The sequence below is a fragment of the Aspergillus pseudoviridinutans genome (assembly GCF_018340605.1).
Source record: "Aspergillus pseudoviridinutans IFM 55266 DNA, scaffold_5, whole genome shotgun sequence".
Taxonomy (NCBI): Eukaryota; Fungi; Ascomycota; class Eurotiomycetes; order Eurotiales; family Aspergillaceae; genus Aspergillus; species Aspergillus pseudoviridinutans.
In genome coordinates this window covers 2,491,886-2,503,206 of record NW_025091285.1, presented here as the reverse complement: position 1 = coordinate 2,503,206, position 11,321 = coordinate 2,491,886, and the positions used below count along the sequence as shown (strand labels likewise).

The 11,321-nt window shown below is 50.8% G+C and overlaps 2 protein-coding genes across 2 annotated transcripts; one reads left to right on the top strand and one right to left on the bottom strand.

The window, feature by feature from the left end:
• Window positions 1-2,829: 2,829 nt before the first annotated feature.
• Window positions 2,830-4,210, top strand: Asppvi_007932 (uncharacterized protein; the record flags this gene model as incomplete). The annotated part of the gene is made up of 2 exons (XM_043303815.1): window positions 2,830-2,842; window positions 2,898-4,210. The coding sequence occupies 2 exons, from the start codon at window positions 2,830-2,832 to the stop codon at window positions 4,208-4,210; spliced, it is 1,326 nt and encodes a 441-aa protein (XP_043159750.1).
• Window positions 4,211-5,155: 945 nt separating this feature from the next.
• Window positions 5,156-8,481, bottom strand: Asppvi_007931 (KH domain protein; the record flags this gene model as incomplete). The annotated part of the gene is made up of 6 exons (XM_043303814.1): window positions 5,156-6,211; window positions 6,273-6,637; window positions 6,696-7,020; window positions 7,081-7,542; window positions 7,596-7,877; window positions 7,954-8,481. The coding sequence occupies 6 exons, from the start codon at window positions 8,479-8,481 to the stop codon at window positions 5,156-5,158; spliced, it is 3,018 nt and encodes a 1,005-aa protein (XP_043159749.1).
• Window positions 8,482-11,321: the final 2,840 nt, after the last annotated feature.

The window sequence follows — 11,321 nt, the reverse complement described above, 5'->3', positions numbered from 1 at the left end:
TCTACGAGGTATAGCAGATGGGTCTGTTCAATTGCGCCTTGGTGTTGACGTCTGCTCTTTAGGCTTTCACCATCTACACATTCTTCCAGCTACTCATCAACTTTCTCGGCGGCGAACGGGCTTTGATCATCATGACACATGGACGTCCTCCTGTATCTCATGCGTGGCCCCTGAATCACTTCCTTCCGAAGGTGGATATCTCCGATCCCCACACATTCCTGGCTGTCAAGCGCGGGATCCTCCAGTATACATGGCTGAAACCTATTTTGGCCATCGCCTCAATAATAATGAAAGCGACTGATACCTACCAAGAGGGCTACCTCGGCCTGGAGTCTGGTTACCTTTGGACAGGTATCGTGTACAATGTCAGCGTCACTGTTAGCCTTTACTCTCTCGCAATGTTCTGGGTCTGCTTGCACAACGACTTGGCGCCATTTCGGCCGGTTCCAAAGTTTCTCTGCGTCAAACTCATCATCTTTGCCTCCTATTGGCAAGGCTTCTTCTTGTCCATTTTGCAGTGGTTAGGAGCCCTGTCGAATGGTGTGGCAGGATACACACCGGACAACCTCGCTGCAGCAATACAGGATACCTTAATCTGTTTTGAAATGCCCATTTTCGCCATCACCCATTGGTACGCCTTCTCCTGGCACGACTATGCGGATCCAACCATTTCTGCCGCTCGGATGCCGGTTGTGTATGCGCTTCGAGATGCCTTTGGAGCCAAAGATTTGGTGGAAGACACGAAGATAACTCTTCGGGGTGAGAACTACGAGTACAGGCTATTTGATTCCGGCGATCACATCATCCCGCACGCCGAGTCTAAGTCTCGAGTCAAACGCGTGATGGACGGAATGCGGTACGAGCGAGGCGGAAAGGCAAAGTACTGGATTCCCAAGCCAGGAGAGGTCAACAGTCGAACTCCTCTACTGGCTGATGCAGAATCGAGTAACCGGAGTCGGAGAAGCAGTGCTCTGGAGCGTTTCCGTTCAAATAGCGATATTGAAGCAACCACTCTGGATCCAGACGACGAGGAATTGTTTAGCAAAGCTCGTGGGTTAGAGTTTGGGGATTGGAATGTAAATCTTGCCCACCTTGACGACGAAGAACAAAGTGGCGAGCTGACTCTTTCCAGTACCCCGTGATTACAGCCAACGTAGTTCCAAGAGATCAACGTTTACCGAGTACCACAACCTACCAGAATGTCGAGCAAGCGGCTGAGCCAGTGAAGAGAGCCCGAAAGCACCGGAAATTTCGTACGATGAGTGCGAAAAGTGAGCAGCGGGATGACCGCAACGGCTCGAGTCACACCCGACGAAACGGCAGTCACGAGTCGCCTTCCCTCAAACGCGGTTCAAGCTCCTTGACATCCCAAGGTTCCCATCGCAGCCAGTTGGTTGACCTCGTAGTTGAAGACCGAGAGGCTGAGGAGGAAGAACGGGCGCAAGTCCAGAGAGCTTTTGGTTCCACAACGGTCGAGCCAGAAAACAAAGTCTTTCAGTAAGTACTCGGTTCTTTCCAGAATTCGTTGGAAAACAGCATTAATCATTTCACATTCAGGAGGCCGTCCGGTAAACCAGCCGACGAGGAGAACCACACAGCATCACCTGCAGAGGGCGGGGGCACCTCTAATGAAAACACAGAAGCTGTTGAAGAGCCCGAAGAATCCGAAGAAGAAGAGTCGAGAACGCCTGTTTGGTCCTACGGGGGCATGGAAGAGGAGAACGTTTGGGGTAAATAGATTAATGAGGTTAACTTCAACTGATGCCAAACGGCTAATGACGGGACGACCTGCGATTGATCATTCTGGGTCTTCAAACAAATGTTTTAAGATATATTATTTTCCATTTGGCAATTGAATATACGGGATACGATTGAGCGACAGCTAAAGCCTGCAAAACGAGACCGCCATTTTCGCTAAGCACGCAGTAATCAGGCATCATTGGCCAGAAAGCTGATGATAGGAAAGACAGCGGTCAAACAGAGAAAGGCTAAATGACTTCTATTATTGTCTACTGGCGACGTGGTAGTGATAGAAACCTATTAGTTTGTGCGGCTGAGCAATAGCGGTGCCTCTTTACGCGCCGCCCACCCACTCAAGCGGGAGAATCAACCAGCAGCACTCCAGTCAGGCACCGTCGCTTCTAGCCCGTCGTGGGATGAACTGTCGGCGATCCAAGCCAGTCAATGTGATTTACTTTGCTGCTGCCAACAAATGAGATGCGGATCATGCCTGAGCAATGATCAACGATCCAACACGCTACTTGGGATGGTGTCCCGCAAACCGTTGTGACTGGTTCTGACGACCTTGTTTTGAGCCTCGTGGGAAATTATCAGTTGATAACAGCTTGCTTAGCGCAGCGGATGATATTTGAATCAGGTTAGATGGAGCTGCATCATGCAGGATCGCTATCCCGTTTCATCCTGAGCTGCGTGCATGTTGTCGCTTTGCCTAAGGGCCCTATGTATATGATGGATGGACCTACCCCAGGCAGGGGTATTCTCGTTGGTTGAGAGTGAATCGAGTCGTTGGACGAGAGCTCCCAGCCTCTCTCGAACTTTGGGGTGGTGAATATCAGCTGGCCTGTCTGTTACCGTTGTGCTTGTCGTCATTCATTCTTTATCTTTCACGTTTTAACACCTTATTGTTTCGTGACCCTTTCAGCTCTGTCTGTATCTCCCAAGAGGTGATGGAGCAACAGCTTTGAAGCTCGGACGGCGATGAGGCTGGCAATTGAACAAGCAGGATCCGTATTCACTGGCTGGATTGCGTCCTGCTTGTCCTGTCTGCGCCCTGAAGGTGATGTTGAGAGCTCACATTATCAGCAAGCAATGAAGTCGAAGGGTATGTATTCCTCTCCCTGAGGTATATGTTATCAACAGACTCTAATGTGCTTCAGATCCGGGTGTCGAACGAGAGATGAGGATATGTCATACTCAACCTCATCTCGTGCCTCCCATGAAGCTGGTGGTCTATGATGACCTTCCGAGCCCCACGCCTAGGACCTCGTCCTTCCCATCATGGATAACGGAAGGCAGAAGCGTCGTCTCCCGAGCATCCAAAAGGGCCAGCATGTCGTTCAAGCGGCAGTCCACTCCATTGAGGATCAGTGCACCAACAGACTTCAGGAGAGTCGAGACTTTCCATTCCTTTGCCTCCAGTCCAGCGGAGTTTCAACCTCTCGTGTTGAAGATTCACACACCCGGCAACCGCCTCTCAGATCTGCCAACCTTCGACGACTTTCTTTCACAGGAGGATCGACGACGATCTCTTGCCTGGCCTGCAAAAGCTCTTGTCTCTCCCACTGACCCTTCACGTATTTCCCGCGCACGATCTCATCATCACTCTTCATCCTTCCAATTACCTCGCAAACCCGTGGGATCAGGGTCCCGACGATCTTCCCTTGCCGCCTTGGAGCAGCTTCTGGACAAGCAATCTCCCATCACAAGCCCTGGGATACCTTATTTCTCAGCCCGTACCTCGACCGCCACCGGCCTCAGCGAGGCCTTGTTCTCACCAACATATAACAGGCTGGAATCGTCGCCCGGCTACGGGTCACTGCCCCAACGCCAACGCCAACGCAGCGATACCACGTCCATCGCAGTGCCCCCAAAGACACCCCCCAAAACTCCCCTGCAGGACAGGCCGTTACCACCTCTTCCTACCGACAACACCCCGTCGTCAACAGGAACATCTACACCCAACCCCTCGTCCTCCACCCTCGCCGAGAACGACATCTCATCCCCAACCCCATCCCGCACCGGCCGCGTCGCGCAATGGCTCCTCCAAACAGGCAATAAAGCCTTCATCCCCGCCTCTCCCCCTGTCCCCTGGAAACCCCGCGCCGAAAGGAGCGCAAGTGCCAGCGCAAGCGCCTTTCGCATCCGCTCACGCACGCTCAGCGGCTCAACGGCCGTCTCTTCCGCACCGAGCACAACAACCACCACAGGGCTAGGTCCAAGGACGCCCCCATCACGAGGCACCCAAGACCTCAATCCCAGTCTACCATCCGAAAAGGATCTCGAGGCCTTTCCGTCCCGGGCCCTCTTCTCTCACGCCCCGCCAGCCCTCTCATCCACATCCATGTCCATCCCCGACGACAGACCATACCCAACGATCTACGAAGGCCAGCAACAACAATTCGCATACAGCGAGTTGGATTACTACTCGACTCCCAATCACCGCCAATCAACCATTGGTCTGGCCTTTTGATACTTCCGCGGGTATTTATTTCCGTCATTCATTTCTAGTGATCTATGCAATGCACACGTTATCGCGGAGTTGTCGAGGCAACTGCCAGATGCACGTGCGTGCCCGCTTGCAGGATTCGACCTTGTCGATAGATATATCCCGCTTTTCTCTTGTTTTGTTCCTCTGTGTGATTCCCCTTGCGTAATGTGCGTGCTGCATCATTCGGTCTGCGGGGTCGGGTTAGACTTGCGCTCTTTCTCGTTGGTCCGGAAGTGAGTGGATAATAATATACCTTTACGTATGCTACGCCTGTTATATGAAGTAGGATTTATAAAAGACTCAGTATCAGGAATACGTGAATCCGAGATGGTAGCGAGTATCAGAAAAGCAGTCACTTGGTATTCTGTCTACACTTCAAGGTCTTGGGATATCCGTGTGCATCAAGGTATATAAAACGATCCAACATCAGGCAGTCAAACAGAACCAGTCTCCAACTCCATGATGGAGAAGAAAGCAGATTGAGACAGAGAAAGACCAGACATGCAAACACCTCCATACACCATCATTCCACTTGGTATCATATATTGAATGTTTGAACGAAGATTCGACCCTCCAATGTGTTTCCCATGTAAAAGACAAAATCGGCATTGCCGTCTCTCCACACACCCCGGACTAAGCACGAAACAAGAAAAGCAAACATGTCGCACGCAGACGAATCAGTAAAAAGCAGAAAGGCTGGTTTTGGGAAAGAAGACGCAGGAGTAAATCGTCTTGCAATTCAGAACAGAGCAGCCAATGCTCTTTTTCGTCCTAACCGGGATCTCCTGAGGATTCCTCTTGCATGCTGTCTGTGGTATCAAATGGGAAAGAAACCGAAAACAGGAAAAACAAAACCGCTGAAAACAAACTTCTCGAAACAGCAGATCAAGTGCCTTGGGGTATAGTGCTGCAAACTGATATCTTGATTTAACGCGGTGGCCCAATAGGAGCCGGGTATCCAGAAGTAGAATTGGAAGTACTAGGACGACCACTATCAAAAGATGCGCGGGGATCATGCTTGGGAGTCATGTCGCCCGGCGCGGTACCGAACGGAAATTTGGTATCAAAACGTGCTGGCCAACCGTTTGTGCTGCTGCTGTGGCTGTGGGAACTGCCAAGGACAGGCAGGTCGTCCTCAGGCAGATTCACACCCGAGTCATTCCATGGGTTGCGGTAGCCACTGTCTCGGGACTCCATGGAAACAAGAGAGGCCTTTGACGCGTTGCTGGATGCATGTTTGAAGAACGAACCGGGAGAGGCCGAATGGTTCTTACGACCAATGAAAGAAGAAAACGAGGAGATGCTGCCGGGCTTCCGAAGCCTCTCGAAAATCGATCCACGCTCGCTCGTCTCATCGGGAAAGTTGGGCCGGGTGGGGGAGTCGGTAACAATGGGCGTGGGAGCATGCTGCAATAGTTTCGAGTCGAAGAAAGGCAGGGACTCTTCAAACGAGTCGGACTTGGGGCGCGGGATCGCACCCTTGACCGTGGTTGCATCAAGGCCATGGGCGACAAGCCGGGAGATCAAGAAATCGATGGCATCCTTGAGCCCACCGGCGTTGTTGCGCGTGTACCCGAGCACCACACGGTCCTCGGGAGCGAAGGTCGAGGAAGCCGACCCAGTCTCCGAAATTGGCGACTCAGGGTTTGCGTCCACCGAAGTATCAACTTCGTATTGTTCTTTCAACTTGCAGCAGACATCCTCGCGGAATTCGGCAGATTTGAAAAAATCACGCAATTCCTGAGAGCTCTGGAAAAGAAGTTCGTGACTCTCCGGCACCATTCCCAGCAAGGCATCAACAGCCTGAGGGACCTGGTACTCGGGTCCAGAAATAGTCACGACATCGCTAGCGAGCTCTGTGCTGGGGAACTCGATCTTGCAATTCCACTTCTTCTCAAGCTCATCGATCTCGGTCATGCGGGCAAGTAGTTCACGGTGGTACAAACGATTGATGACAACGCGCTCAGAAACGTATTCGGCATCCTGGATGGCTATTAGAAAGACCAACTCTTAACGGGCTTCGACAGCAAGATCGACCACTTACGACTTTCTCAACCATGTCCATGATTTCCTGCTTAACCAGATCGAGAGACTGGGCATTACGAGCTGGCGTCCGGCAGATGACATTGTCAACCTTGATGTCATCATCTTCCTTGCCCATACCGCCGCGGTCCATGGCGTTGGAGAATTTGACGAAGACGGAATATTTCTTCATGATGCGCTGAATGTGCTGTCCGCCGATTCCGATGATCCGCTTGTGGTACTGATCCGGCACATGGAAAGAGATGGAAGCGGGCATTTCCTGCTCAACAAGGTCAAGACCGTTCTTCGTGGACTCATATTGATTGCCGCAGACGTCAATGTAGAAGTTGTACTCGTTGAAGCCATCGAATATAATTTGAACGTTGCCTGAAGATGGTCAATGAGATGTTGCAAACGGTGTGTTGGAGCGGTCAAGAAGACTTACTCTGGCCCATGATCTTATTGATCTTGCCGTTCTTCTTTCCACTGACAAACTCCTTATGCTCATTTGCAAGCTCGATCTTGACGCGCATTTGGTATTGGCTTCGCTTCACAAACGGAATTTGATTGACAACCATCATTGCGGATTTCACCGCGTCGTCCGACCCATTGATGGTGAAAGTCAGGTTGTCAAAGCTGACTTCGGCGCCCGAATTGGTGCAGATGTCAGACAACATTGTGCGGATGTCCGCGGCAGAAGGAGCGCGGAAGCCGCCTTGGGAAGGGTCGGGCATGATGATCCACCATGAAGCACTGTAGAATTGACCGGCCTAGACAATCGTCAGAAAGTGAACGAAACGGGGTTTCAGAGATTGCATGGCTCGACGCACCAGAGCCATTATCTCCCGCACAGTGCGCTCAACGTGCAGAACCTCGGTGCCCTGGATACGAACAAGACCCCGTTGGCTGCCGAGTTGCGGGAAGAGAACATATGAACCGTTCATTTCCATCACCTTCCGGACCTTGTCGAGACGGTCAAGCAGAACATTGTCAATCTTGTTGGAATTGACGATGACATCCTTGACGTAAATCTTGACTCCCATCACCAACTCCCGCAGCTTCTGTTTGGCACGAGCAATCTGCTCCTGGGTATCACCCGTGATGTACACCTCATCTTCACTGCGGCGATGGGCACCCGGAGGAGTGTAGCCGAAAATCCGTGGAAAGGGAGGGGGAAAGTAAATTGCCGTGCCGGTAGCCGCTTCGATGAGCTTGATGTTCTTGCGCGTCCGACCGCAGACCAAAGTGTGCATGGTCAACTCCAATCTCATGGCATCCACATGACGTTTGAGCTAGCGATGACTTAGTGCCGAGGATCATACTTATTGCAGAGAGGAAAACTTACAATTTGGTCAATCATGATCAAAACTCTGGTCTTGGCATGCTCAGCACTCTCCATGTCACCGTAGATGGAAACACGGAATCGATGATCCAGCCCATTGTCCGAAGCGTATCCATAGGATGAAACCACCGAACTGTCCGAATCACGAAACTTGGGGCTCAGTAGGAAAATGTCGGTGCCTGTGTAGGCGGCCAAGGTATCCAGGTGTTCCAGAACACTGGATCGAACACCCTTGGTCGATCCATCCATAATGAGATGTATGTCCACGTCGACGGTCGCGCAGCGCTGAGGAGGATAGAGAAGTTAGCGAATATTACAACCACCTAGATATGACACTCTGTAGCGAAAGCTCGTTTCATACCAGTAGGATGGGGGTCTCATTGAGAATTTTTGCCCGCATCTTTCGCACAGTTTCTCCGTCACCCGTGATGCAGACGTTGGTCACCAAGCCTTGAGGTCGCCTCTGCAGTGATGGAACCGACTTGGGTTCTGAAGACGTAACCGCCGCTTCAACCCGACCGTTACTGGACTCCGTTATCTGACGGCATAATCTGCGAAGAGATTCGACGTTGCTAGCGTGGACTGGTAGGTTGTAGACCGGGGTGCCTTCTGGGGTGCCTTCAGGAAAAGACCAGCGCTGAAGGGCGCCGGGACTCGCATGAAGCACATCATCGATATCGGGACCGGCGAGGGTGGAGGAGAATGGGACATTGAAGGACAGGTTGACCGTGGGATCGACTCCGGTGGGAGGAGTCATAGGAGGAGCGCCGTGCGGCCGCCGAAGAGTGTGGGAGGTCATGTCAGTATGAGGTCTGGACATGCCAAAGGTAGGCGTCATCCGCTCCCAGCCATGACGGGCCTGGCCCGTAAAATTGGATATCTTGTGCATGACAAGAATAGATCGAATCTCTGACCCCTTGAACAAGTCGAGGGGAAAGAGAGAAGAGGGAGCAGAAGGAGGGAAATGGCGGAAGTTGATCCGGGAGGAATTTGGCGAAGAGAAAGGAGAGGAGGGATCGATCTCAAGAAGGATGAAGTCGCCGTTCTTGACAGGGATGATTGGGGGAGGGCGGCGTCGGATGGAATGGCGTGGGTGGACAGGGCGTTATGGAACCGGAATGGTGGGAAAAGGCAAGCAATTCGATCAACGAGACAAGGGTATCGAAGTGGGGAGATGGGGAAGATGAAGAGAAAGGGAAAGAAAAACAGGAGGGAAAAGAGAAAAGGAAAGGAAGAATTGTCAATGAAGAGAAGATAATAGATGGGGAAAAGTGGAAGAGTAAGAGGAAGAGGAAGAGAAGTGAGAATGTGAGTAAGAGAGACGAGAGAAGAGTGAGAGGAAAGAAGACAGCTCTGGGCGCTGAAGGTATTTTCCTCGAACGGTCTGGGTTGGCTGAATTCAGGTTCCTTAGTTGGTCTACGGCGGACTGGAAACGGGTCTTACTCTGCTATTCGATTCTCCCTGGAAGATTCTTCCTATGATAATACTATTTAGTAGATAGTAGATAAAGAAAAAGTAGAGCATGAACAATTGAGCTACTCTATTCATCTGATCTTGACTCTCTTCACAGATTTGCTATCATTCTCAGCCCAGTGGCCCATGTCTGTCTTTCGTTAAGGCGGAAGATGCGGGTCAAAGGTCTGGTCCAGCGTCTAGACTACGAGTGGCTCAGGACAAAGTACGGTTTCATCACCGACAAAGCAATTATAATCATCATGATGTTTGTAGACTGCGTTGACTCGTTGTGGTCAACATTGCTGCAATAATAATAATAGTGAGGATGATAATGGATTCTGAAGGTCCATGAGCTCTCAAGGTTCCTGCTTTTGGAGAGGAGCCAAGTAACCTATCTATATCCTCAGGCACCTCTCAGAGTGCCTTCCGTTGCTCTAATAATACTTGTTTTCGAGGCAATCCTCCTTTTTCTCACATACGAAACTCTGCAAAACAGCCAGTATCTAAAATCCGCAAGAACAGATCAACAGAGTCATACTGATCTAGGAGAGAGGTGTGGCTGTACGGATTATGGGCTGTCATCTCTTGCTCTTCTTGGATTCGTCTTTTCTGCACGGCCCACACGCTATTCCCTTTGGCGGTTTCCAAGCGAAAATGGCCGTCACGTGTATTTTGCAGCAACAGCTGAGATCGACAGCTCAGCAGACGGCGTCTGTACTCCCGCACACATGCTATGTTATGACCACATCCTCTCATCCACATGTGAGGATGGCTCCCTGTAGGTCAACGACTGATCAATCAATTTCATGTCATAAATCTGGCCCAATTACCAAGGAACTAGATGTCAGTGCACGCGAGTTCCTGCCTCGCCCGGTTGTTCTGGCCCTCGAGTCAAGCGAATTGAATTTGCTCGGGAATTGAAGGAATCCCTTGTTCATCATGAGCTGTTTCGTGTTTACCTGGCCGATTTTATACAGTACTAAGGTACTACCGTCGATGGTCGAGTGTACCTATTCAACAGCTGGTAATACATGATTTGCCACTCGAACATGCCGCACTGGCTGATCCTCAAGGGAAGGTATGGAAGTGGGACTCGAATCCCTCTCTTACAGCGTATTTGATTACAAAACACTACGATCTCTTTCTGTCGGAAGAGGTTTTGATATCTGTTTCACAATTACCTCTCTAGGTAGTTTCCGGTAATACCAGGCCTTGCGTCACCAGTTCCCATCTATCTCATCATTATTACAACCAACGCAAGTACATGGTTGCTCCACCCGGAACTCGAAGGGGGAGCCCAAATCAGGACATCAGCACTACAGTGCATGAGATACCTCTCTACTCCGTACCTTCAAGAGGAGCAGCGAAGATTCGGGAATTACGATCCTGTTTCCTGTTCTCCGTAATCATCAGCAAGTGTCATGGTCATCTTCCCTAGGTACACTTTTCATCCTGATCAAGTAGCACCACGGATCTCTCTGAAGAATGCCAATCATATCAATGAAATTCGGCCATGCCAACTCAATCGAAGCCAAGGGACCCTGTAGCGCGCAATTGGAGGGTTGCCTGAGCCTCCGTGGCATCCCCAGCAGGTATGTCTCTCAAAGGTATGCTTGGGCACCATCAACAGCAAGCATCGCTCTTGACCAAGACAGTATTCGTACATTAAACAAGGAGGCCAGGACCCCGAACAGAAATCCAATGCGTCTTATAAATCATCTGCTGGCAAAGGAAAATAGCAAATCCAAGTCCCTCATCGACCTAGAATCAACGACGTCATCGTTGGCTAGTGCTAGTTGTGGGTCTGTCTCACAGCAGACTACCTTACCCTAGGTACTGTCCTCTGTACATCACAGAAAGTATCCTAGGTAACTCTACTCGTTAAAACCCAAGAACCTAATCTAGACATGCATCAACCAACTGGAATCAATCCCGCGCATATTATTCCCCGGGTTATGTCCCAGTAATCCTCTGGGGGCACTGCGTCCGAGCTGCACGGTGCATACATATCCGTCCGCATACCGGGCATTTCATCCATTCTGGCGCCTACCTACCAAGTATATAGCCCGAGCAGACACAACCGCGTCCATAGTTAGGCCTTCCTTAGCCCAGGGGGCGGTACATAGCGGAATACCTATTTAAATGACTACCTTAGAACATACTCTGTAGGGGTTACTGGCCATGGAATGTGCGCTGCCCAACACACGCCATGATTAAGGCATAGAGACTAAATTCTGCCTGTTGATTCTCACCGATGCAGAGACCGCTTCGGG